The sequence below is a fragment of the Sciurus carolinensis genome, chromosome 2 (genome assembly GCF_902686445.1).
Source record: "Sciurus carolinensis chromosome 2, mSciCar1.2, whole genome shotgun sequence".
NCBI classification, from domain to species: domain Eukaryota; kingdom Metazoa; phylum Chordata; class Mammalia; order Rodentia; family Sciuridae; genus Sciurus; species Sciurus carolinensis.
Window position 1 is genome coordinate 25,436,233 of NC_062214.1, and position 27,718 is coordinate 25,463,950.

Here is a 27,718-nt window from a genome sequence, read left to right on the forward strand (position 1 = left end):
CATGCCTGACTCTCTCTAAATTTCCCCTTATACGAGGAGAGGGTACAGCTTGGTGGTAGAGTGCTTGCCTAGCATGTGGGACACAATTAAAAACAAAAAAAACCTCAAATTTCCCCTTCTGATAAGGAAAGCAGTCATATTGATCTTTTCAAACAACCAGATTTAGGTTTCATTTATTTTCTCGTTATTGTTCTCCAGTGTCGAAGATCACTGATTTCTGCTTTCTCTCTACTTGCTTTGGGTTTAACTTGCTCTTCTTTTTCTAGTTTGTACAAGTGGAAGTTTGTTTTCTTGATTACAGACCCTACTTTTACTGTATGTGTGGTACTGGGGATTGAACCCAGGGGTGCTCTGACACTGAGCTACATCCCCAGCCCTTTTAACTTTTACTTTGAGACAGGGTCTCACTGAGTTGCTGAGGCTGGCCTCCAACTCACGATCCTCCTACTCTGCCTCCCAAGTAGCTGGGATTACAGATGTGCACCACCGTGCCTGGCTAGAGACCCTTCTTTTCTCATATAAATATTTAATACTATAAAATTCTCTCAGCCCTATTTTAGCTGGGTCTCACAAATTTTGATAGGTTATGGTTTTATTTCATTAATTCAGTTAAAATAGTTTCTAATTTCTAATGAGATTTCCATGGGTTATTTAGAAGTCAGTTATTTAGTTTCCAAATATTTGGGGGTTTTCCAGATATTGTTCAGTTCCTGATTTCTATTTTAATTCCATTATGATTGGAGAACATATCATTTAAAATTTTAAACATTTGTTAAGTGTAAAAGGCCCCTAAAAGGCCCATTTAGGTGAATGTTCTATTTGCACGTTAAAAGGATATGCTTTGTGTTTGGGCAATATTCTCTCTCTCTCTCCCTCTCTCTCTCTCTCCCTCTCTCTCTCTCTTTCTCTCTCCTTTTTCCCTTTTTTGGCAGAATTGGGGATTGAACCCAGGGATGCTTTACCACTGAGCTACATCCCAGTCATATTTTTTTTTAAAATTTATTTTGTTTTATTTTATTTTGAGACAGGGTCTCCTTTCATTGCCTAGGCTGGTCTCCAACATTCAATCCTCTTACCTCAGCTTCCCCAGCCTCTGAGATTACAGGTGTGCTACTACTATGCCCAACTTTGGTGGAATTCTCAATAAACGTCAGCTAGGTCAAGTTGGTGGACAGGGTTGTTCAGGTCTTTCACATTTGTTCCAATTTTCTGTTGTATCAGTTACTGAAAGAGGAGTGTTGACATCCACAAGTACGATTGTGACTTTATTTCCCCTTTCAGATTTATCCATTTTCGCTTTGTATGTTAGGAGTTTTACTGAGAAGAGCATATACACTCAGGATTACCATGTTTTCTTGCTGAATTAACCTGCAATTTTATCCCTGGTAATGTTTTCTTGTTCCGAAGTCTACTTCTGTTATTAATATAGTCACTCCAACTTTCTTTTCCTTCTTTTCTTTTTCTTCCAGTGCTAGGGATGTTACCCAGGGTCTTGCACATGCTAGGTAAGTGCTTTACCCCTGAGCTACCTACTCAGCCCACTCCAATTTTTTTTTGTTGTTGTTTGTTTGTTTGTACTGGGGCTTGAACCCAGGGGTGCTTAACTCCTGAGTCACATCCCCAGCCTGTTTTATATTTCATTTAGAGACAGGGTCTTGCTAAATTGCTGAGGCTGGCTCTGAACTCAGGATCCTCTTGCCTCAGCCTCCTGAGACGCTGGGATTATAGGTGTGCACCACCATGCCTAGCAAATAATCAGTTTTACTTTCCAGGCTTTGCTGTGCTATTTGGGTTTGCTTGGGCTGACTTGGGTTTGTTGTTGTTGTTGGTTTTTTTTTTTTTTTTTTTTTTTTTTTTTTTTTTTTTGTACTGGAAATTGAACCACATCCCCAGTCCTTTTTTAATATTTAGAGACAGGTCTCACTAAGTTGCTACGGCTGGCTTTGAACTTTTGATCCTCCTACCTCAGCCTCTCGAACCGATGGGATCTATTAGGTTTTGCTTTTGGAGATATTTTGCTGCAAGACTGGCCCAGCTTTCCAGAGTAGAAAAGCATTTAGTCTCTCCATTCAAACTGCCCAGAGTCACATAACACCAGAGGGACGGGGAGTTTGGCTCAGTGGCAGAAGCATTGCTCAGCAGGTGTGATGCCCTGGGTTCCATCCCTAGCACCACAGATGGGGTCGGGGGAAAGGCCAGAAGATAAAAGAAGAAAATAGAAAATTCACCAGGAAACTCCCTACTGCCATACCCAGTACTGGCTCTTCAAAAACTATTTCCAGCCAGCCAATCGGCTTTCACCCACGGTGTTCAGAGTTCTTCCTTAAGGAGCTGCTCTGTAACTCTGTCCAGAGATTTTTGTCATAGTCAGCGGAAGAGACAGCTATAGAAAGAGGACTCCGGCCTCGCCTGCTTTAGCTCCTTCTCTCTCTCTCTTATTTGTAAGATCTTTTTTTCTTTCCAAGATAATTTTAGACTCACAGAAGTTATAAAAACCGAACAGAGAGTTCCTGTATGCCCTTAGCTTAGCTTCCCCTTTTGTCAGAATCCTATCTAATAATAGGATACTTGTCAAAACTAAGAAATTGTCGGGCGTGGTGGCGCAGGCCTGCAAACCCAGTGACTTAGGAGGCTGGGGCAGGAGGATCCTAAGTTCAAAGTCAGCCTCAGCAACTTAGTGAGGCTTTCTCAAAAACAAAAAGAAAAAAGAAAAGAAAGAAAGGGAGGGAGGGAGGGAGGAAGGAAGGAAGAATAAAAGGACTAGAGATGTGGCTCAGTGGTCAAGCATTCCTGGGTTCAATCCATGGTCCAAAAATAAGTAAAAGGTCAACCTTAACACATACTATTGACTATTAACTAAAGAAGGAACATTATTAGATTCCTTTGTTTTCCTACTCATGTCCTTTTGTTCTTCATGTTACTCATAATCTAATCCAGGATCCTACATGGTGTCAAATTGTCATGTCTCCTTAGGCTCATTTGATCTGACAATTCTTCAGTCTTTTTTAAATTGATATATTTTATTTTATTTCTTTTTTGACAAGTATTTTATTTTATGATTAAAATCTTTTTTTATTTTTACAGACTGCATTTTGATTCATTGTACACAAATAGGGTACAACTTTTCATTTCTATGGTTGTGCACAGTGAAGATTCACACCATTCATGTAATCATACATACACATTGGGTAATACTGTCTATTTCATTCTACTATCTTTCTGTCCTCCACCCCCTTCCACCCCATTTTCCTCTACACCTTCCAAAGTTCCTTCATTCTTCTCTTCCCCCCATCACCCTCTCTCGTTATATATTGTCATGTACTTATCAGAGAAAATATTCAGCCTTTGGTTTTTTGGGCTTGGCCTATTTCACTTAGCATGATATTTTCCAACTTCATCCATTTACCAGCAAATGCCATAATTTTATTCTTCTTTATGGCTGAGTAATATTCCATTTTGTATATATACCACAGTTTCTTTATCCATTCGTCAATTGAAGGGCATCCTTCAATTGGTTCCACAATCTAACTATTGCAAATGGAGCTGCTATGAACACTGATGTGGCTGCATCACTGTAGTGTGCTGATTTTAAGTCCTTTGGGTATAAACTGAGGAGAGGGATAGCTGGGTCAAATGGTGGGTCCATTCCAAGCTTTCTGAGGAATCTCCATACTGCTTTCCAGAGTGAGTCTTTTGAAGAGTTCAGATCAGTTATTTTATAAAACATCTGCCAACCCGGGTGCTTTGGTGAGTGCCTATAATCCCAGCTACTCTAGGGACTGAGGCAGGAGGATAGCAAATTCAAGGTCAGCCTGGGCAATTTAGAGAGACTATCTCAAAATAAAATTTAAAAAAATTATAAAAGGGCTGGGAATGAAGTGGTAGAGCTTAGAGTATCTCTGGGTTCAATCCCCAATAAAACAAATCCAAACAACCATCCAACCAACCCAAATAACCCACTTATCAAGTCAGTCAAGAAGTAAAAAGGAAAGAGGAAGACAGTATGGGGGAGAAGAGGAGGAGGAGGAGAAGAAAAAAATGATTGACACAAAGTTCTGGATAGACGTCACATCCCACAAGGGCAGTTGGGTATTTTATCCAGGCAGGCATACAAGGATTGCAAAAGGACTGACCTTCTATTTCTTTATCAGCACAGTTGATACTTAAGTGTGGGCTTTGTAACTGTCTTTATAGCTATTCATTGTATCTAGTCTTGTAGGTATGATATGTTTCACAATTAAGAAAACTTTTTTTCAGGAATTTAGCCTGGCCCAGCACAGTGCCCCAGCCTGTAATCCTAGTGGCTCAGGAGGCTGAGATAGGAGGATCACAAGTTCAAAGCCTGCCTCAGCAATTTAGTGAAGCCCTAAGAAACTCAGTGAGACCCTATCTCCAATAAAATAAAATAAAAAAATAAAAAAATAAAAAAAAAGGGCTGAAGAATGTGACTCAGTGGTTAAGAGCCCCTGGATCCAATCCCCTGTACAAAAAAGAATATAGCCTGACCAGGGGTGGTGGCGCAGGCCTGTAATCCTAGCAGCTGTGGAAGCTGAGGCAGGAGGATCATGAGTTCAAAGCCAGCCTCAGCAATTTGGCAAGACTCTGTCTCAAAATAAAAATATTTTTTAAAAGGCTGAGGACGCTGGGGATATAGCTCAACTGGTAGAGTGCTTGCCTCGCATGTGCAAGGCCCTGGGTTCAATCCCCAGCACCACAAAAAAAAAAAAAAAAAAAAAGGCTGAGGATGTGGTTCAGTCGTCAAGCACCCCTGGGTTCGATCCCTGGTACAAAAAAAAAAAAAAAAAAAAAAAAAAAAGAGGTGGTGGGGGGTGGGAATTTAGCCTAAGATTTTTTTTTTTTTACGCCTGAGGGAACGAGGTTTAGAAGGGTTGTCACGGGCTGGGGTCGTGGCTCACTGGTAGAGCACTTGCCTAGCATGTGTGAGGCACCACATATAAATGAATAAAATAAGGTCTATCAACATCTAAAAAAAACTTAAAAAGGGATGTCGCTCGCACAGCAAGGAAAAGGAAACAGACTGGTAGGAAAGGTAGCTGAGGGAGGCCCTGATCAGAGCGGGTGCCGAGGGTGGAGATTTCTGGATTCTGCCGTGTACATCTATGCTAACACGTATTCATACACCCGGCACAGGAACACTCGGCTTCCCCATTCACTCCCCAAACTTTCCCAACTGCAAATCCAAGAAAGTCCACTAGAGGCCGCCAGGGCACCAAAATGGTAGTGTTTTTGCCCGCGCGGGTGCTGCTCCGGATCATCCTGGGAGGGGGCGCCCGTGGCCTGAGGACGGTCGCAGCCGGCACAGCGCGGGTGTCTGCTGATGCGTGAGGCATCCCTGTGGCTCGCCGGCCCCCTTGGTCGTCTCAGCAATTGCCTGTGGCTCCGAGATCGGGGGTTTCTTAAATCTCCAAAAGCGAACAGCACTGATAGACATAATTCTTCTCTGTCTTCAGATGATTCTTCTCTCTTCTTCAGCTCTGCCTTTGAACTTGGCCCTTCTCCACCGCCCCCCCCCCCATTTTTGTTTGTTTGTTTGACAATATTGGGGCCTCACCCATGCAAGTTTTATACCACTGAGCTATCTCCCCAGCCCTGTTTTTTGTTTGGTACTGAGGATTGCACCCGGGGGTGGGGGGCTTTAATCATTGGATGACATCCCACCCTCCCCCTCCTTTTTGTGTGTTTTATTTTCAGATAGGGTCTCCTCAAGGTGCTGAAGCTGGCCTTGAAGTGCAGTCCTCCTGTGGCATCCTCCCAAATCGCTGTACTTATATCCAGCCCAGCCTGGTTTTGTTTGAGGTACTGGGGATTGAACCCAGAAGTACTCTATCCCAAGCCCCTTTAATTAATTAATTAATTAATTTAACCTCATTAAGTTAGCCTCATTAAGTTGCCCAGGCTGGATTCAAACCTGTGATCCTGCCCCAGCCTTCCCAGCAGTTGGGATTACAGGTGTGCACCACTGGGCAGGGCTTCCTTTCCTGTTACATATTACAATCTAGGTTTTGTGGGGCCTCTATCAAGAACATAACCTTTTCAAATTTTACAAAACACACACAAAAAAACAACAGCAACAACAAAAACAAACCCCTCAAAAAAAAAAAAAAAAAAGTCGGTGTGGTCGCGCACCCCTGTCATCCCAGCGGCTGGGGAGGCTGAGGCAGGAAGATCATGAGTTCAAAGCCAGCCTCAGCAATTTAGCAAGATCCTATGTTTAGTGAGACCCTGTCTCTAAATAAAATACAAAAAAGGGCTGGGGATATGGTTCAGTGGTTAAGCACCCCTGGGTTCAATCCCTGAAATCAAAAAATACCCCTAGGAACACAAAGTTTAGCGTTCTTCCCAGGCGACGAGCTTTGAAGTTTAAGCTTCTGTAATTGCAGGGTAAATGCACCTCTGGTTATCCATGTATTTATTTGCTGTCTGTTCCCCAGTAAGACTGCAAGTTCCAGGAGGGCAGGGATTTTCTTGTCTGCCTTGTTAATGCCACAGTTCATTCCAAGCACATGGTAGGAGCTTTCTACCTGTTGAAGGAACCAGATGGGACTGGTGTAGTTTTCCAGGTAGAAGTGACAACAGTTTTTACCTGGGGCTCAGCATGCATGGTCTGGAGATGATATTGCTGAAACCTCAGGAAAGTGGGTAACCCATGCACTTCAAAGCTGGGGACTCTGAGGGCCAGGAGTGAAGCAAGTGCCTAATCACAGGTGGTACTGGGTCTGCCTTCCCTTGCTCCCTCTTGGCCCACAGCCACCATCCTCCCCCTAACCGCCCCTTGCACAAGCTCTGATGCAACACTGTACCGGCCTGGGGCACCCCTCTTGGGGGCAGCGCTGGGAAAGAGGTTTTGCAAGAGTTGGGGTAGGCAGGAAGTAGGACCAGCCAGGGCCGGTCAGGGAGATAAGGACGCCCTGCCCCTCCCTACAGCTCCTCCAGGCCTCTGGTTTCCTCTTCCCTTCCCTTTCCTGGAAAGTGTGCCTGGACCCTGGCCCCAGCCTCACCCAGCTCCTGGCCTGGCCCTGTGACTCACCTCATTTCACTGTGGCAGCCAGGCTGGGATCCGATGCCTGCCTGCCACTCAGAAGCCCTGCTGTATGACCCTGGGCACTGGGGAACCCTATCTGGTTTGGCGGTTGGTTCCTGGTGTTCTATAAAAGTGACTGACTTGAAGCAGCATTCTAACGTCAAGCCTTCATCCGAGAAAGCAAAACTGTGGGGTGATCCGGGGCAGCATGCCCCAGCAAGCCAAGGTTGAGGTCTGAGTGAATGCCATTGGCAGGTACAAGGTTGTGTGTCTGAGGCATCCTTGACCCCTGGAGTTGGGGGAGGGGTATTTCTAGAAATCAGGGCTTGGCTTGATGATCCCTCAGCCTCCAGTATCAGAATCCAGCCTTTCCAAGGCGTTTTGTTTGTCTGCACCTGGTTCTGAGACATTGCCTTGCTGTACGACCAGTTCTCTCAGAACTGGGTCACACAGGACCCGACCTCAGAGGCAGAAATTGAAGGACCATTTCCTTCTTTCCAGGCTCCAGTTAGATTTTTAAAATTGAGATTCGAAAATAAAAGCTGTGATATGTATATAGTTAAAAATACATAATGTATGTGCATATATACGTATTATGTGTGTGTATGTGTAAGGTGACCAGGTATTACAACTGGAAATAAGATGAAAAGGCTAAATTGGACATCCTGTAGAAACATGAGGTCCTTTATAAGCCTGGTTTGGACTGGTCTGATTTCTGAAAAGGTCAAAGTCCCAATGTTCCCTTGGCTGTGTCCCTCCACTTCTCTGTCGCCTCTCTTTTCTCATCTGAATGGGAGTAGCAATGGGCCCCACCACTGATAGGGCTGCTGAGAAAACAGCCCTTAGCAAGGTCCCCAAACATTCTATACCAACATCTCCTAAGTGTCTACATGAGCCCGTCAGGACACTAAACTTCTTTTGCTGTGGCACTGGGGACGGAATCGGCACCCCACATAGGCTGGGCAAGGGCTCCCCACTGAACTACAGCCCCAGCCAGCTCCTCGTTTTCTTTTGAGGAGGGCGTCACTCAACAGATCAGTCCTCCTGCCTCAGCTCCCCAGAAGCTGGGACTACAGGGACCTCCACCTGCCCAGCTGAAGGGTGCTAAGTTTTGGGGGGTACTGGTGATTGAACCCAGGGGCATCCTGCCACTGAGCTACACACCCAGTCCTTTTGAGACAGGGACTTCCTAAGTTGCTGAGGCTGGCCCAACTTGCCATCCTCCTTCCTCGGCCACCAGAGTGGCTGGGGTTACAAGAGGGTCACCACAGGCCTGGTGGGGGAGGAGAGGGTTATGCTAAGCTTTTTATCAATTGATCCTGGAGGCTCGGTTCTGAAACCCATTTGCCAGATGTGAAACCGGAGCTCAGATCAAGTGATGAGCATCCAGGCTGACACAGGCTGGCTTCTACCTTCCTCCCTGTTGAAACGTTGGCCTCTCATCATTACTGTCATTAGACTGAGCATATAAGAGCATCGACCCCATTAAGGTTGTGAGGATTAAATGAAATGATATTTTAAAGAGTTTGGTATAGTGACCAGTAGATAATAAGCACTCTACAGGTGTTAAATAAAAAGAACTTAAGAGCACGGCACAGTGGCTCCTCTGTAGCTGCGCAGTGGCTGAGGCAGGAGGATCCCAAGTTGGGAGGCCAGCTTAGAAAACTCAGGGAGACCCTGTCTCAAAAGGGTTGGGGTACTGAGGATGTAGCTCAGTGGTAGGACGCCTCTAGGTTCAATCCCTAGTACAGGAAAAAAGGAGATAGAGAAGAAGGAAAAAAAGAAATTTCGGATGTTGGCCCAGGGTCCTGGAATAGCAGGTCCAGTGCCCAAGGAACTTTGTCCTAGAGTTTCTAGGTGTCTTCACCCCAGCTACTGGTGGCACCCTGTCCAGGAGGGGTTAAGGTGTTAATGAGTTCCAAAGGAGTAGGGTTTTGTGCGCATGCGTGTGCGCGCACACACACGGACACACACACACACACACACACACACACACACACACACACACACACGGCCTCTGTCCCCTCCCTCTGCGAGGCCCACGGACACACACACACACGCACACACACGGCCTCTGTCCCCTCCCTCTGCGAGGCCCGGGCCTCTTATGCAAGCCGCCGGCGCCCGCGTTCCCAGGCCCGGCTGCAGCTGCGGGCGGAGGGCAGGGCGGGGGCGGCGCGCTGTTTGTCTAGCGCGGCGGTGCCAAAGACGGCGAGCCCCAGACAGCCAGGCGCCTCCGTACACCTGGGGATGCTCAGGTTAAATAGCTCCGCATTCCTCGGGCCCAGCTGATGGAAACGCTCCCAGGCCGCCGCCGAGTCGGCCTCCAGATGGGCTGGGCCTGGGCCAAAGGGGAAGAGAGGGAAACGTGGAATCCAGAGTGTGCCTGAATGGCGGGGGAGGTGGCCGAGGCCCTGCCGCAGCCCCTTCCTCCCCTGGACCCAGGCCCTGCAGTGTAGGAGTGCGCGCCGTGGACACGCCCACGTCCCCGTGGGTGGGCTTGCGGGCGGGAGTGAGGCAGCCCACACAAGGGAGTGGGTGTACACGTGGGCCTCTGAGGACGCTCCAAGGACACACAGGCTACAATTAATAATGCATAACTGTCAAACAGTACGTGCCAAGCTCGGTGCTAAGCGTTTTACTTGATTTCATTGATTCCGGACAATAATGTAAGGTAGTAAGTACTACAAAATAGCAACGGGTAGCAGAGGATTTCATTTACCTACAAATACCTTTTTCTTCATTGAAGTCCATGAAATGCTTGAGGGTGGGTGGTACCTGGCTTAATGCTAGTGCTCAAGAAATACTACTTTTAAGTTCTACTTTTGCTCATCCCCTTCGGGGCTCGTTCCTTTTGTGGTAAGGTAGGAGCCCTACCTTTAGCTCTGCGGGGATCTGTGAATCCTTTATGTAAACGGTGCAGTCTTGTGGTTCCTGGTGCTGCTTATTCTATTTTGTTCATTGACAAAATATATCTATAGTCCTTACCTTTTCTGGGACAGGCTATTTGACCTTTCTGGGAACTCAGTTTCTCCATGTGTAACACATGAGAGTTGGTGTCCCTGAGGCCTAACAGTTGCCCGGATTTGGTCCTTGGACTTCTGAGGAAGTTTGCCAAAACACGGCTGCCCCTACCCTACCCTAGATCTGCAGAGGCCCAGGAATGCCAAACAATCTACGATTACACACACAGGGCCCCCCCAACGCAGGATCCTATCCATCAACCCAGAGCCACGCAGAGAAGCCCACATGCATTTAGGCAGAACACACAAGCCCGAACAGCTGGAGGTTACACACTTATCTGCAGAACACATGTGCTTGCATTTACCCTTCCACACCCCCAAACACATCCTTATTTACACCCCCAGGCCTGTACATGAGCAGATGACCCAACCTCCTGAGGAAGACTACCAGTTTACTCATGTCACATATACAAGCCCAGACACTTAGGCACCCCCTCTCCAGAACACAAACCCACATGTCCAGGCAGATATGCCTTTGCCAATGACACCCTTTTCCTGCTCAGGAGCTAGGGACAAGTCTCGCCCACTCCTTCTCAGAGCCCAGAGTAGCCCCAGGGTAGAGCTTGGTTTGAGCTGCTGGCACAGCCAGGCCAGGGTGAGGGGGCTGTGTCCCAGCACAGAGCAGGTGGCCCAGCAGCTGTGCACAGCCTGGCCCTGCCAACTTGATCACCCACTTGGACAAGCTGAGAGCCCCAGGGCAGACTGCTGGCACCCAGGGAGAGGTGGCCTGCTGGAGAGGCACCTCCTACTGGGGAATGGGGGAAAAGAAGCTTCTGCTTCAGACTAAGTTATGACACTTGACGAGTCCCCTTCCAATGCACCTCACTTCCAACATCTTGGCTAAGAGACAGATGGTCCAGTGACCTGGTTCTCCAACTTGAATGGCTTCAACACTCCCCAACCCAGAGGGGCCTCCACAGGTTCATCTGCATTTTAACAACCTCCCCAGGTGATCCAGATGGCCCAGTGACCACTTTGAGAGAAACCCTAGAGGTCCAGAGGATTTAATTTTATGACACTGGGGAGCAGGGAAATGGCTAGGGATGGTAAAGAATAGACTTTAAAGACACCGGAAACACTCATTCAGGTCGGTAACCGGGACAGTCCAGATGTGGCCCTCCAATCCCCCTCCTGAGAACCAGCTGTGAAAAGGGTCAGAGGTCAAGCCACAGCGCGGGCCCCTCCCCTCAATCCAAGAAGTCATTGCAACTTTACCACCATCTAAAGTATTTGTTTAATAACAACAACAAAAAAAACCACCCCCACAGAACTATTGTAAAACAATATTCTCAGTCGGTGATCATTGTAATATACAATACAAAGCAATTTCCTCAGAAATCTGAGAAGCACCAAACGTGACCATTTTTTAAAATGTCTGCTTTTCAAAAAATAGAAACACACGGGGGAACCCCCCAAAGTCTCTGGCGGCTGGTAGGTGTGGAGACAATCGGCCTCCCTCGTCAGTCTCCCAGCCCTGGGCCGGATCTCCCTAAGGCCCAAAGGCCGCCAATCGTCTTGCTTCCCCCAATTCCTGCGAGGCTCCTGGGGGGATCCGAGAGCGTTTATTCCTCTTGCCTCCTGGAGGGCTGGGGTCCACCGGTCCCTGCGGGCGGCGCTTCAGCGACACAAGATGCGATCGTCCGCTGGAACACATGCTGCCTGTGAAAACGACAGAAAGGGATGAGACCCGGCAGTTTGGAGGGGACAAGGCTAAAAGCGCAGCAGGCACTCTCCCTTCCCCAGGAGACAGGATGGGGGGACAATTCTGGTCCCCTTGGACATCTTCGCACTGACCGCTGTCCGGAGGGATGGGGCGGCTCGTACAAGTTCCCCCCTCCCTCTCTCGCCTCACTTTCCCAGTCGGTCAGAGGATAATCTGGTACTCCAACTCGGGCCTCACCTCGGCCGCCAAGGCGCTGATTTCTCCGTTCAGGGTGCTGAGCGGAGCCCTGACCGGCAGCCCTCGGCCCCCGGGGGTCCCGACTTCGGATTCCGAGTTCAGCTCCAACTGCAGATCCCTGATGTAGTCGATGACGTGTTGAAGGATCTCTACTTTGCTCACTTTGCGGTTCTGGGGCAGGGTGGGCACCAGCTCCTTGAGGCGAGAATAGCAGCCGTTCATGTCGTAGAGCAGCACGTTCACCTGCTGCTCGTCCAGCAGGGAAGGCAGGCGCGCCCCGGCGCCGCTAGCGCAGCGCGAGATGGCCACGCTCTGCTCCGACAGGCAGCGCACCACCTCGCCCGCGCCGCCCGCGGTCTTGCCGGCCTTCAGCGTGCAACTGGGGCCCGCGGCGGCCGCGGCACTGCCACTGGCGACCTTCATGATTCTAGCGACCGGTTGAGACTAGAGATGAGGTGAGAAAAGGAGAAGGGGTCCGAGAACTCAGAAAAGTAAGAAGACGGTTGTAGAATGTGGGACCTGGGGTTCCGAGCCAGACTTTTATAAGGACCCCGCCCCCCTAGGGGGTGGGCTCAGAACGTTCAAAAGCAGCCAATGGGAGACTAGGAGGCGAGGCCTCGCGCTCTCTTGGGTCCCACCCCTGCTCAACGAGGTGCACCCTCGCCTTAGTGGAGGTTAATGGAGAGGCGGCCGAATCCCAGAACGGGGAGAGCGGCACTGGCCGAAAGGCTAGTGGAGGCGAGAGCTGTCTTGAGCTTTTCCGGAAGGAGGCAAGGAGACTAAATCGGTATTGCCGAAAACGAAAAGACCTCAGAATTCAGTTTTCCTTGTTCATTTTCTCACCTCTGCAGCTCCACTTTACAGATGAGAGAAACTGAGGCCTGGGCGAAGTGGCTGGCTCTTGGTCGCCCAGAGAGTCCAGGACTAAGTCAGGGTTTCCAGATCCTCTGGGAAGATTTCCTATCGGACCCTGTCAGGACGTAATTTTGAAGTGGGATCTCTTGGTTTTTGTTTTTCTGCCCCCTAGTCCTTACTGGGGACTGAATCCAAGGACGTTCTTCCACTGAGTTTCACCCCCAACCCTTTTTAGTTTGGAGACAGGATCTCGCTAAGTTGCCCAGAATGGACTCAAACTTGGGGTCCTCCTATTTCAGCCTCCCGAGTAGCTGAGATTAGGAGCGAGCGCCGCTGCGCTCGGCTAAAGCGGCACGCACGCTCCACTCCCAGGGCTGGTCTTTTCCCAATTCCCAGAGACTGCTGCTGTCAGTGCTTCTCCCACCAGAAGGGCCTACCCGGGTCCCTTGAGGAGGGGGCAGTTAATTCGGGAAAGTCTTCCAGAGTTGAGGAAGCGGCTTCTGGGACCTGGACTCGATAGCAGGCGCGTGGTGGAGTGGCGCTGCACTCGCCCGATTCCACCGAGTGTGCAGCCCCCTGCAGAATCCCCCAAATCTACAGCCACTAACGATTTTCAGTTTTTCTCCCTTTATTAGCTAGCTTCCCCCCCTCCCTTAAAACCTCCAAGCGGGGTCTCCCTCCCACAGCGCGGCAGCTGCGGAGAGCCAGTCTCCCCCTCCCATTCCCGGGCCGGTCTGTGTCAGCGTCTGAACAAGCGGCTCAGACCGTTAGACGCCAGGCGCGTGACGTCACCCATTCATAAAACCCGGACGGGCTGTCAGGCTGGCGCCGCGCGGGCGGTCGCCATGGAGACGACAAACTGGGCTAGAGCGTTCCCTGCTCCCCCCGCGAGTCACCTGCAGACCCCGAGCGGGAGGCCTGGGAATGTGTGCCTCGTGGGCGCGGTCGCTGGGCAAGGGTCACTTTACCTCCCCGCCCCACACCTGCGAGGCTCCCCGACCCAGCCCACAGCTTGGCCCGTTGGGAGTTTTTCTCATAGCCCCACCACCCCAACCCCGGCTCTGCACTTGGGCCTGGGGAAGGAGGCCTGCCTTGGCGACTCCAGCTGCTGTTGGATGAATTTAGGTAAGTCTCTGTCCTCCCGGAGCCCTACCATTCAGGATCTGCCTGGTTGTGCTAATAATCACAAACGTGACAATTTATTAGCACTGGGTAAAGAGTTTGCCATTTTCATCTTCTGTAGTTCTGGCCACAACTCTAGACAGGACTTATTTGAAGGGATTTTTTAATACAAAGGAGATTAAAAAACCTCCCAAGAATCCTAGCTGCTGTAATGGCTGCATTGTTATAACAAGGACACATTATTGTAATGCAGCCCCTTCTTGCCTATGGCAGGCAGTCTTGACTCTGGAGCCCTGGGCTTGTCACAGCAGGGAAACTAAGGCTCAGAATAGTCATCCAAGGTCACCCCATAAGCAAGGGTAAATTACAGAACTCACCTAGGAGAAGGTGGCCCTATAGTACCTCCTCTCCCAAGCAACTAGCAGTTATCAGCAGGTTCCCTTTTCCCACAGATGTTTGGGGAGGGAACAACCAATAAATCAATCCTCTGCCCCTACATCAGGAAACCAGGAAAACTGATCAGTAAGGCCAGCTTCAAAGGAGGGAGACATCAATCAATTAAATAGCTCCCCACCCCTCGTCACACACCCCAATACCCTCCAGGCTTTGTTAGCAACTCCCCAGTGATGGGAGAGAGCACTGTGCTCCTTAGAAGAACTGGAAGAACAGTGGTCGACTAGAGGAAGTGGAAATATTACTTCATTACCACACGCTTGTTCATCGACCCAGCAATCCCACTTGCTGCAGCCAATTCCAGAGAAACCACAGGGACAGGCACAAAGATGTCTGCAAACGGATATTTACTGCTGTATGCAAATGGGGAAGTCCAAATGATCTGAATGCATGTGGACAGGGGCATAATGTGAGCTGGAATGGAGCATCAGTACCTGGCCTGGCTACGCAGCAGGTGGAGGGTGTGGTTCTGAGGGAGAGCTGACCTCTGTTGGTCTGGGAGGGCAGCTCAGTAGTGGAGCGCCTGCCTTGCCCAGCACGTGTGAGGCCCTGGGTTCAGTGCCCAGTGCTGCAGAAAGCAAAAATAAGAAAAAAAGAAGCCAAAAAAGATAAACACTAAAAACTAATAGGTTTTTCACTGCAGAGAGAGGCGAGAGGGAGAAGGCAACCAGCGTGAAGTAGGAATTTTACTTGTGCGTGTGTGTGTGTGTGTGTGTGTGTGTGTGTGTACACACGCGCGTGCATGCATGGAGCCTGGGAGAGAGCCATGCACGTATGCTGGAGATTGAACCCAGTGTCTGCTGTACACAAAGCATGTGCTCTGCCACTGTGCTTCTGCGAACGCTTACCTTTACACAGTTTCCCCCACCACTACTGGGGAGTAAAGCCACTGAGCTCCATCCTCAGCACTTACTTATTTTTGAGAAAGGGTCTTACTAAATTGCCCAGCCTGCCTCAAACTTGCCACCTCCTGCCTCAACTTCCTGAGTAGCTGGGATTAGAGGTGTGGGCCGCTGCAACCAGCTGACAAAGTATTTCATTTTTTTCCCCTTTCTTTTCTTAAAGAGATTTATTAAAGTGTAATGGATAGCCAGGTGCGCCCTGGTGCACACCTGTAATCCCAGCAGCTCAGGAGGCAGAGGCAGGAGGATTGCAGGTTCAAAGCCAGCCTTGAAAATTAGTGAGGCCCTCTGTCACTAAATAAAATACAAAAAAAGTCTGGGGATGTGGCTCAGTGGTGAAGCCCCCCTGAGTTCAATCCCCAGCTACCAAAAGAATAAAACATAATTAAGAAAGGATATGTTCTCTCTCTCTCTTTTTTTTTTCTTCTCAAAATCCTGGGCTCTAGTGCCCCTCCGTGGAGTAGCTGGGGTTATAGACGCCCAGTGAGGGTTAGATCTACTTTGGAGGAAATCAGAGAGGCTTCCTCGGGAAGGTGGCTTTTCCTCCGGACATCCTGTATGGGACAGGCACAAGGAGAAATGGCCTGAGGGCACAAGTGGCTGGGCAAAGGGGAAGCTCTGAGGGCTGGGGAGAAAGGGCTGACTGGGGGCAGTGGAGGGGGCAGGATTCCAGTCCTTGTTGGGCTGTGTCACCTGGAGGAGGACGCTGCCCCTCTGAGCCTCTGCTTTCTCCTTGGCAAGCAGGTAGACGCTTCTGCCTCCTGAGGTTATCGGGAGGAGTTGCAAAGTGCCTGCCAGGGTCTCGGCCTGCCCTGCGGCGGACACTTGCTGAACCGGGAGTCACAGCGTCTGTCCCATTCTAGGCCAGGCGCCTGGACCCAGTGGTTGCAGTTTTGTTTTCAGCATTTGTGTGTGTGTGTGTGTGTGTGTGTGTGTGCGTGTGTGTGTGTGGGGGGGGCAGTACTGGGGATTGAGCCCAAGGCCTGGTGCTAGGCAGGTGCTCTGCCTCTGAACTGTGTCCTGTGCCCTTTTCATTTTATTTATTTTTTATCTTTTTAGTTGTCGATGGATCTTTATTTATATGCAGTGCTGAGGACGGTCCCAGTGCCTCACGCATGCTAGGCAAGCGCCACCACTGAGCCACATGCCCAGCCCCTCATTTTATTTTTGAGACAGTGTCTCGACTGAACTTGGGATCTTAGCTGAACTTGGGATCCTCCTGCCTCAGCCTCCTGAACAGCTGGAATGACCTGAGTGTGCTACCAGCCTGGCTGCTTCCGGGGCTTTTAAGCAGGACAGGCTTACAGAACCCTGAGCCTCTCTTCACTGCGCTCCCCTCAGACTTCCCTACCGAAATGATGACACCCTACACACACGCTCATCTTAGGCCTGAGAAAAGTTGACTTCATTTCAGTCCAGAAAATTGTCAGTGTCCCCATGTGCCAGTTTTGATCTCTTACTTTTTTTGCGGGAGTGGAGTGGAGCTTGAACCCAGGGACCTTTACCACGGAGCTGCATCCCCAGCCCTTTTAATTTTTTTTTTTTTTTTAATTTTGAAACAGGATCTCCTTAAAAACTTAGGGCCTCGAACTTGGGATCTTCCGGCCTCAGCCTCCCAAGTCACTGGGATTACAGGCGTCTGCCGCCGTACTCAGCTATCACTTATATTTTTAGGGACTAACAAGAGTTTAAATAAGACTGCCTGTTAGTTTGTTCGTGGCTTCTCCTTGGTAGTGTGACTTGAGGGGGACTATTCCTTCCAGTTCCATCTGCCACGGCAGCTCAGGAAAACGGACCCCACTTGGGGCGACCAGGGAGGTTGGGAGGACTCCTTAAGGGAAGCCCCTAGTTCCCAGCCCAGGTTCATGCCCAGTGTCTAGGAAGCTCGGCTCACTCACCTAGCGCCATTCGATGTCACCAGTGCCCCTGAGGGCTGTTTCCTCATCTGTGCAGTGAAGCTGACCCTCCCTGTGCACAGAGCGGGCTCCTTGAGTGAACCAAGCCAGGCCAGGAGCTGGGCACAGCACCTGTGAGGACTGGGATGCCATTATCTTTTTTGATTTTGGAGAACCCAACCCCGTGTCGCTCAGGCTGGCCTTGAACTCCTGGGCTCAGGCAGTCCTCCTGCTTCAGCCTCCCCGTGTCCAGGGCGCCCATGCCCAGTTGCAGAAGGCCTCTGCTTGACGGTTCTGCCCTTGCACCCCCGTTTCCGCTCTCTGCCCTGCCTCCTCTGGCTTCCAGGGCTCGAGGCAGATGGCTCAGATTGACCAAGTGCTCACTCGGTGGCAGGCACTGTTCCAACTGTTAACCCCAGCTGGCGAGCGCAGGAGCGCAAGGACCACAGCGAGTCTTCAGCGCTGTCCCTCGGAGCCTAGTGCAGTGCCTGGCACGGGCACTCAGTGAGTGTTCACTGAGTGAGAAGCAGCCCATGGAGCAGGAAGTGATACCAGTCCCCGGTACAGCCAAAGAGCCTGAGAGGCTTGCTCAGGATCACACAGCCGGAGGGTGGCACTGCACCCAGGTGCCTGGCTCCCGAGGCAGGGCTGCTGAGTCCATCCGGGTTGACATGTGTTCACATCCAGCATGTTCCCCAGAGCCTTGGCCTTGTAGGCTCCAGGGTAGGCCTGTCCTGTGTGCCACGTGACCCGCTCTGGCCCCGGCCCGGCAGCTGCTCCCCAGATGTGCCCACAGTGCAGTCTTCCAGCCGCCAGGCCGGCGCCTCTGGGCTGGGACTGCCTGAGCTGCGGGGGAGAGACCTTTGGCTCTGGTGTCCCTGCCCCCCTACACTTGTAACAGGAGACCACAGGCGCCCCCCACCCAGAACCTCCTGCCCAGCCAACACTGAATCTCTGCCCATTTCACTGGGAATAAAATCCAAACTCCTCCCGCTGCCTGCGGCCCCTGCCCACCGCCACCAACCACATCTCCTGCCCTTCCCTTTCCCTCCCCAACCACTTGGCCTCCTTCACTGAACTCGCTGGGTCCTGCCTCAGGGCCCTTGCCCTTGCCGCTCCCTCTGTCTACAGCGCATCCCGCGGCTCCTTGGAAGACTTCTCATTCTTCAGGTCCTGGGTCAAGTGCCTTCTCAGAACTCCTTTCTGTCACAGTCCCCTGGTCTTATAATTATTCATTTAATTTATCGCCCTCTGAAATAATCTGTTTTCTGGTATATTGTCTAGTCCTTGCACCACCCGCTTCCTCCCAGGCTCCTTCGGTCATGGCTGTGACTAGAGCTGAAGGAGGGCCTGCCTGGCCCAGAGAAGGTATGCGACTTGCTCAAAGTCACACAGTATAGTATTTGGAATGGAGTAATATTTAGAGTGGTGTTTTTTAAAATATATTTTTAGTTGTCAATGGACCTTTATTTTATTTATTTATTTATGTGCGGTGCTGAGAATCGAACCCAGGGCCTCACACATGCCAGGCAAGTGCTCTACCACTGAGCCACGACTCCAGCAAGAAGCAAGAGTAGTATCTGTTGAATAATGAGTTAGTGTCTCAGGTTCTCAGTTTCCTCATGTGCAAAATTGGGACAAAAACAATTTTTTTTTCAAGATTGAGGACTGAACCCAGAGGTGCTTTACCACTGAGCTACGTCTCCAGTCCTTTTTGGGGTCAAACTTTGAACGTAACGCCCAGAATTATGACGTTTCAGTACTTAGCACGTGGGAAGCACTTGAAAATGAGAATGTTTTTGTGTTCTTCTAGAGGTCACATTTTTCTGTCCCTCAAATTCAGCAGGAGACTCGGGACATGAAGGGTGTGGAGGCTTCAACCTCTCTACCCTTCAAGGGCTGTAAAGCTTGTGCCAAGTTTGTTTCCTGCTCTGGACCTCAGTTTCCCCATCTGCAAAATGGGGACTGTAGCTGGCCTCCTCCCTAGAGTTCTGCTCCTGGTTCCTGGGTCCTCTTAGGGAGTGTGAGGAGCAGAGCCTGGATCCACCTTTTGCCCTCCATCCTGTTTTCCAGAGAGGCCTTGGAACAATGGACAGGGGCTGGAGCCTGAGAGTCTGGCCCCTCCCAGGTGCCCTGCAGATGGAGAGGGTGGGGCCTTCCTGTGGCTGAAAAAAGGGCCATTGCTGCCCTGGGGTCTCCAGGTCATAGTGAGAGGCAGACTAACACCCAGGGCGCGCCCATGGGTTACTCAGCCCAGGCCAAACCTGCAGAGTTGAACAGACACACTGCTACACACACGCACACAGCAGGACATGGTGCACACACCCACACAACTGGCACACCCAGCGGGACAGCACACACCAGCACACGAAGCCACCAGAGCACCCTGCCAGCATGCACAATGCATGACATGCCATAATATCCAACCAACGCATCAGCCTCAACACACACAAGCAGAACACCAAAGCCCGCACAACTGTCACAACAAAACAGTGACCACAGGTCACGCTGCAAAGCTCGTAACAGAAGCGTACTCAGTGCACAGCGACCCAGTCGGCACACCACACGCAGACCCACGTGCCCTACACGGCAACACACCAGCTACACCAACAGAATACACACCTATCCAGTGTTGCTCACACCAAAACTGCAGCCATGCCAAGATACTGACGCACATGCCCAGCACTGGAGAGAGGTCAGCTTCCCTGGCATCCCGCCACGGTGCCCACGCCCACCACCCCCTGCCCCTTTGATCCCCTCGTCTGCCCGTGCCCCCAGGCTCCTGCGCGGACATGGGCATAAGCACCTGCAAGTGAGAATTCTGCATGAGCCCCAAGACGCAGCACCACACCCCAAGACCTCTGGAGTCTCGCCCCCACGCGTGCAGGCCTGGGCCCTGCCAGCGCAGAGGCGTGGAAGCTGGTCAGACTGGCAGGCAGGGAGGCTGATGCCACCAACCAGGAGTGCCCCGAGGCCAGCTGGCCACACCCCTGGCAAAGCTCAGTAAGGACCACTGCTCCTACCTGCCAGGGTCCTGCTGGACCACTGATGTGGGACCAGTGGTCCTGGGGAGACTGGACAAGAGACCCCTGCGTGGGCGGCCTCAGTGGTTTTCCCATATGCCCACTGGGGATAGACCCAGGTCCCAGAGGTCCTGTCCTGCCACACCCAGCAGGGCCGCCTCTGACTCGCCCACTTCCCATACACCTGTTCCCCCTCCCACTGCCTGAGGGCCCAGAACCCGGGAACCCAGAGCCCCGCCCAGCTCCCTGCCCACCCTGCCAAACCCAGGGCAACCCCTACTCTCCCAGCTCAACCCAACCCTGAGTACCCTGTCACCAGGGGGGCGGCACCTCCGGCCACACCCTCACCTCAGGCCACAAGCTCAGCTATACTCAACTACTATGACTCAGGACAATTTCTTCTTGCATTTTCTTTTAAAAAGTATTATTATTATTATTGGTACTGGGAATTGAACCCAGGGATGCTTTACCACTGAATTGCATCCCCAGAACTTTTTATTTTAAGACAGTTGTTGAGGCTCTTGCTAAACTGCTGAGGCCAGCCTCAAACTTCTGATCCTCCTGCCTTAGCCTCCCAAGCCTCTGGGATTATGGGTGTGTGCCTGTCACTCTGGGCTATCATTTTTATTTTGCTGAGGCAAAAGCAATGACACGCGGGTCGAAAGGAAGTTAAGAACATCCAGGAACATTTAAGAAAGAAAGGGACCCTTTTCCTCAGGAAACAGCAGAGTAAGTTCTCTCAGAGAGCCAAAGAACCCTGGGTTTGCAGCTTGGCTTCACTATTTACAATCCATGTGACTGACAGTCACTTCATTTCTTCCTGTTCAGTTTCTTCATCTGTGAAAGTGGGGATGGTGGGAACTCCCACCTCTGAGGGTTAAAGAAGTCCCATGAAGAACACAGAACTGCCTCTGGCAAAGTCGGCACTGAGTGACTATTCTCCTAGAGATCACCCATTTTAAATAATTGGGCTATATATGCTCCAACGCTGACTTATAGAACTTTTATCAGTAAGGACTGGAGTTGTAGAGTGCTTGCCAAGCCTATGCGAGGTCCCGGCCAGAGAGAGAGAGAGAGAGAGAGAGAGAGAGAGAGAGAGAGAGAGAGAGAGGGAGACATACACACAGAGAAAGTAACCCCATTTGTGTACAATGAATCAAAATGCAGTCTGTAAAAATAAAAACAATTTTAATAATAAAAAAAATGAATAGTCATTGAATGCCAATCATTCATTCCGTAGGCAAGTGGAGGACACTGAAGTTCTGCGAGGTACTGCAGGGAGAGAACAAGACCCAGGTTCGTGCTCTTAGAAAACCACTTTCAGGTGGGGGTGACCAAATGGGAATAAATTCCACCAGGTGATTGGTTCCTGGTGGCTGTATCTACATGCTGGGGATGCACAGGTGCTATCAGAGAGTGAACTGCTGCATCCCTAGGGGCCCTTTGTAGGAATTCGGAAGAAGAGTGTTCATGAATGAATGTGTAACTGTGAATACCACTATTATGTATAATTAATTTTAATGCACCAATAAAAAGAGGGAAAAGGAAAGGAGCCCCTACTGTGGGTAGAGGAAGCCTTCAGTAAGAAGCTCCTCAGCCCTTCACTGCCCTGTGAATGTGGTTCCTGTCTGGGAGACTCAGCGCCTGGTGGAGAAACAGACCCTAAAGGGGCAGTCACTCCCCAGCCCCCGCCAAGTTCCTAGGGCTGTGACAGGGACTCACAAGGGGCTACAGGAGGGTGACACAGAAGAGTCTGTCAGTCAGCTAGAAAGGTCTTCTTGGCAGAGGAGGCCACAGCCATTTAAAAAGGCCAGAGAAGTTAGGCGGGTACTCCTGAGTCCTAATATTTGTACCTGGGATATCTGCAGGGGACAACTGCCACAGCCCACAGAAAAAAACTTTAAGGTCCGATAGTTTAAAACGTTGGTGAGGATGTGGGAAAATAGTTTCATCCGCTGCTGGTGGGTGTGTAAACTGGTATGATCACTTGGGAGCTCAATGTAGCAATGTCAAGTAAAAGTGAACATCCGAACATCCTATAATCCAGCAGTTCACTCCCACGGACATTTGCTGAGAGTCCGGCACACAGGACACAGTAGATACGAACTGGCGCATGGCAGGCGCTTCGACAACAGCAACACATGGAAAACCACCTCCTTGTCCAAGGACAGGAGAACGGAGAAATAAAATGACAATGGCCGAGTATGTGGCATTTAATAGGAATGGGCTAGATATACTAGATATACGTGCATTCTGCCCGACGCATGCACACATGGGTTGCTTAGGAAAACTGCAAAATGTTTTTTTGGGGGGATACTGGGGAATGAACCTAGGGGTGACCTTCCACGGAGCTACATACCGAGTTCTTTTTATTTTGAGACAGGGTCTCCTTAACTTGCTGAGGTTGGCCTCCAGTCTCTGGAGTCTCTGGGTTTACATGCGTGGGCCACTGGGTTCTGCAGAGTGATTTTTTTTTTTTTTTTTTTTTAAGCATAAATGAAAAGAAAACCATTCACAGGGCCTGGGACATGGCTCAGTTGGTACAGTGCTTGCCTAACATGCACAAGATCCTGGGTTCAATCCCAGCACCAAAATAAATAAAAGAAAAGAAAACCATTCACAAACAATGCTAATACATTTTTATGCAGTAAAAGGGTGGACCGGGCAAAGTGGCACACCCCAGTAATCCCAGCGACTCAGGAGGCTGAGACAGAAGCATCACAAGTTCGAGGCCAGCCGCAGCAATTTAGCAAGACTGTGTTTCAAAATAATAAAGTTCTGGGGATGTAGCTCTGTGGTAGTGCGCCTTTGGGTTCAACCCCCAGGATGGGAGGGAGGGCGGAGAAAATTGGGCAAGCAAGGAGGGCAAGGGGCATTTAGGCAGAAGGGCCTAAACGGGAGGTTGCAAGTTTGGGGGCTCGGGGCGGAGGGGGCGCCGGGGCTGTTGGGCGGCGCGCAGGAGGGCGCGCTGCTCCTTCCGGGTTGGCGGCAGGGGCGCGCTTACACCCTGCAGCCCCTGCAGCCCCTGCCGCGCTGCGGGCCGAGACGGGCGAGGAGGGGCCCCGCACCCGGGCTTTGTCCGGGGCGCGCACCTCCTGAAAGGCATTCCTGGCACCGCGCCCCGCCCCTCGGGGACGCTGGCGGCCGGACCGCCGCGCCCGGCAGCCGCCCGCGGCAGATGGGCCGCCCCTGCTTCCCGCGCTCGGCCCGTGGGAACCGGCCCGGCGGGCGGGGGCGGGGCGCCGGGAGCCGCCCCGGGGGAGCGGCGCACAGATGGGCGGGGGCCGCGGCGGCAGATGGGTGCGAGGCCGGCGGGGCCCGCGACAAAGGCGAAGGGCAGATGTTCGCGGCCAGATGTTCGCGGGGGGCGGGGCGAGCGGGGGCGGAAGCCTGGGAAAAACCGGCTCGCTCTCCCGCGCCCTCCCCTGCAGCCGCTGGGGCGCGCGAGGAAGGCGCAGCGCCCAGGGCCGGTCGAAGGGCTTCGCAGGCGGAAGCGCCTTACCTCCAGCCTCCCCACCACACCAGCCGTCCCTCCCTTTAGCTGGAAAGTACTAGATTGCCATCTCAGGAATCTGCCCCACGTGACCGCCTCGCCACCCCTGGTATTAGCAGGACGTGGCCGGTGCAGGCAGCCTGCGCACCTGCCGCACCATCACCGGCACCGGGAGCAGCAGCGACGCTAAGTGACACTTCCCAAGCATTGTGTAACCGACTGGATTCTCACGGCCGCCCTGTGTAGAAAGTGCCGCGAGTATCACCTCTAAAATCAGGAACGTGGAGATCCCGAGTGATAGGCGACTCCTTGAAGGGCAGATCAATTTGTAGGCCGAACTGAAGTTGGGAGCCAAGGATTTGCAAAGCCTGAGGGTTCCTGGACACCACACCCTCTTTAGTTTCCGGTATGCTAGATGCTTTTACGAACCTTATTTCTTCCTTGAATCAGTAAGTTATAGGTAGGGGCCTATTCAAACAGCCGTGGCTCGGATGTTATGCTGAACAGAATCAACAGGAATCTTGTCCTTTGTGGATGGAATGGGACCCCCCCCAACACACACACACACACACACACACACACACACACACACACACGGTATATATATCTATCTATCTATCCTCATTTGGTGATTTTGTTGCCCAAAGTTCAGCCCTGTCCCCAGTGCCAATCCAATAAGTAGGACACCGGTTTAAGAAAAAGGAAAAAGACATTGCTTTGCCAGCAGAGGAGTAACACAGGGGACTTCTGTCCCAAAGACTGTGATTCTGCCCATCAACAGGAACAGAGGGCTTTTAAAGAGTTGACTCAAAGGCTACATTCCATGTGTTCTCTGTCTGGAGTTGTAATTCACTTGTTAATTTGGGAGATAGTCATCCCTGAGATTTTCTGGTACCATCCTCAAAGTCTGAATTACTTAATTCCTGTGGTGGGTGTGTGCTCAGGACAGATAACTCTGCCTAGGATGGGGAAGAAAGGTAATCTTGTTTCCCACAAGTTTAGGGACAGGGAGAGGTTAGGGAGGAGCAGGGAAAGAGGAGAAAGAAACATGTCCATTTAAAAAATAAGTTGTAGTGGCAAAGCAGCCAGGGCTATATCCAAAGCACAAAGTGAAGTGGACCACTGTCAGATATGAGGAAAGACAAGTCTGGAAAGTAGGGGGTAGGGTGAGCTGGGTTGGGGATGGGTTGCAATCTTTTTTTTTTTTTTTTCCAAAAATTTTTAATTTTAATTTTAAATGTTTTTAATAGTGCATTATAATAATAATAGTGGAGTTCATTTTGACATACTCATCTATGTATGGAATATAATTTGCTCCCTTTCAGTCCCCAGTGCTTCTTTTTCCCCTTCCTTCTTCCCCCATTTTTGCTTTGACAGAGGGTCTGGCTAGGTTGCTGAGGCTGGCCTGGAAGCTGGGATCCTCCTGCCTCAGCCTTGAGTTACTGGGATTACAGGTGTGCGCCACCGCGTCCTGCTGAGTAGCAATCTTCAATGAAGTGTTGGGTGGAGGTCCGCAAAGTCCTCCCTAGAAAGGTGATATTTCAATAAAGAACTTGTTCATTCAGCATTTTGGTGGTGGTGGGGTGTCAGGTATTGAGGATTGATTCTAAGGCACTCTACCACTGAGCTATGTCCCCAGTCACTTTTATTTTTTATATTGAGATAGAGTCTCACTAAATTACCCAGGCTAACCTGGAACTTGAGATCCTCCAGCATCAGCATCCCAAATTGCTGGGATTACAAGTGAAGAGCACTGCACCCAGCTGCTGCTGCTGCTGCTGCTGCTGCTGCTTCTTCTTCTTCTTCTTCTTCTTCTTCTTCTTCTTCTTCTTACTATATTGTAGTGCTTGGGATCAAACTGAGGGCCTCCTGCATGCTTGGCGAGCCTCTACCACTGAGCTACATTCCCAGCCTTCCCTCAGCTATTGAGGAAAAGAAACATTCCAGGCAGAAGTCACAGCCAGTGCAAAGGTCCTAAGGCGGAGGTGTCCTTGCCTGGTGTGTTGAAGTCAGTGTGACTTTAGCTGAGTGAGCAAGGAGGGTGGTACTAGGAAGCAACCTCAGGGAGATATCAGGGGTGGGTGGGGCAGGACAGGGGTGGATTATGTGAGCCCATGCAGGTGACAATGAGAACTTGGTCCTTTACTCTGCGTGAACAGGAGTCATGGGGTGGGGGAATTGTGTTTGGTACTAACAATTGAACCCAGGGGCATTTTACCACTGAGCCACACCCCCAGCCCTCCCTGCACTTTTAAAATTTTGAGACAGGGTCTCACTAAGTTGCTTAGGGCCTCACTAAATTGCTGAGGCTGGCCTTGAACTTGTGATCCTCCTGCCTCAGCCTCCCGAGTTGCTTGAAGTACAGGTGTCCGCTACTACACCAGGCGGCGGCTGCTTCCTCTTTTTTGCAGTCCTAGGGATGGAACCCAGGGCCTTACGCATGCTAGACAAGCACTCTACTACAGAGCTACCTCTGTCCATCTTTAAACTTTCATTTTATTTGGAGACAGGGCCTCCTTAAGTTGCCAAGGCTGGCCTGGAACTTTCTGTCCTTGGGCTGAAGCCTCTCCTGGAGCTGCAGTTACAGGTGTGGCCACTAGGGCAGATCAGAGTTTCTTAAGGCTCCTGGGTGGAGTTCAGAGTTGGGTGAATTTGATGTGTTTTTGGGAAAAGAATCCACAGTTTCTAACACATTGCCAAAGGGGTCTGGGAGGGATATGCAAAGTGTTCACAGCAGTTGGGTTCGGAAGAGCAACCAATTAGAAAGAAACTAAATGTGCACTACAAGGAGAAAGGCTAAATAAACTATGAAATTCCTTGCGGCCCTGGGAAATCAAGAGACAGCACTTTCACTTTCAGGAATTTATCCTAAGAATAGACTCAAACGTGAGAAGTGATTTATATACAAGAAAAGCAGCCAATTGGAAAAAAAAAAAAAAAAAAAAACAAAAACCTGGGGGCTGGGGAGATAGCTCGGTTGGTAGAGTGCTTGCCTTGTAAGCACAAGGCCCTGGGTTCTAATCCCCAGCACTGCAAAAAAAAAAAAAAAGAGAGAAAAAGAGGGGAAACAACAACAACAACAACAACAAAAACCTGTAGGTCCACCACCTGGGCATTGGTTGAATAAAGGCCATTCATTCCTCATATGAGGGCCTACTATGCAGCTGCAAGAGGGAATGAGGAGTCGCTGGGTGTGTGGCCAGAACTTGTAGTTGGGAAGGCTGAGGTGGGACGATCCACGGAGCCCAGGATTCTGACCAACCTGAATGATACTGGGAGACTCCATCTCAAAAAAAAAAAAAAAGAAAGTCAGAAAAAAGGAAAAAGAAAGAAAAGGGGATGAAGAAGGTCACTGTTATCCAAGGGACATAAGTGGAAACAAAGGAAGTTAAAAAAAAAAAAAAATACTGGGCTCTGTGATCCATGCCTGCAATCCCAGCTACTCAACCTGGGTAACAGCAAAATCCTGCCTCAAAATAATATAGGATGTAGTTCGGTGGTAGACGGCCCCTGGGTTCAATGCCTACGACCCAAACAAACAAATCCCTTACTATTTTTTATTTGTTCTTTCTAGATATAAACCCCTGTTTTTTTATTTTTGACTTTGCAGTGCTGGGGATGGAACCCAAGGCCTCCCGCACGCCAGCTCTGCTCCCGCCCTACGTCCCCAGCCCTGGAATTTCTTATGGACCCCACTCTGCATTTGTCTGGCAGCTGGCTGTCCCCTGCCCTCAGTCAAGTACCGTCACCTACAGTTTGCAGATGAGGAAACTGAGGGAGCTGAGCTGGGGCCAGGACCGCTGGGGGTCTGATTCCCAGGACCAGGGTACCAGGGTGCAGGACCCAGGCTGGGAGGAAGGGGCTCCTCTTCTCCAACCCTCCCTCCTTCCCTGGGAAAATCCAACAGGTGGTGGGGCCGCAGGCACTGGGCCATTGTGCAGGCCGAGGGTCAGGAGGGCCCAGTGTGTGTCTGGGAGAAGATGGATGCTTTCATTACCATGTGAATCCTG

At 50.7% G+C, this 27,718-nt stretch overlaps 1 protein-coding gene and 2 long non-coding RNA genes across 3 annotated transcripts; 2 read left to right on the forward strand and 1 right to left on the reverse strand.

Annotated features, from left to right (window-relative positions):
* Positions 1-11,280: 11,280 nt before the first annotated feature.
* On the reverse strand, positions 11,281-12,659 carry Id1 (inhibitor of DNA binding 1). Its single transcript, XM_047540641.1, has 2 exons — positions 11,966-12,659; positions 11,281-11,724 (listed from the first exon to the last, which is right to left on the reverse strand). Exons 1-2 carry the CDS (start codon positions 12,386-12,388, stop codon positions 11,683-11,685), a joined length of 465 nt encoding a protein of 154 aa, XP_047396597.1. The 5' UTR covers positions 12,389-12,659; the 3' UTR covers positions 11,281-11,682.
* Positions 12,660-13,773: 1,114 nt separating this feature from the next.
* LOC124978209 (uncharacterized) lies at positions 13,774-21,511 on the forward strand. Its single transcript, XR_007107335.1, has 3 exons — positions 13,774-13,945; positions 18,477-18,560; positions 21,456-21,511. It is a non-coding gene; the product is annotated as an uncharacterized LOC124978209 (long non-coding RNA).
* Positions 21,512-23,849: 2,338 nt separating this feature from the next.
* LOC124978208 (uncharacterized) lies at positions 23,850-27,718 on the forward strand. The gene is made up of 3 exons (XR_007107334.1): positions 23,850-24,114; positions 25,086-25,241; positions 27,319-27,718. It is a non-coding gene; the product is annotated as an uncharacterized LOC124978208 (long non-coding RNA).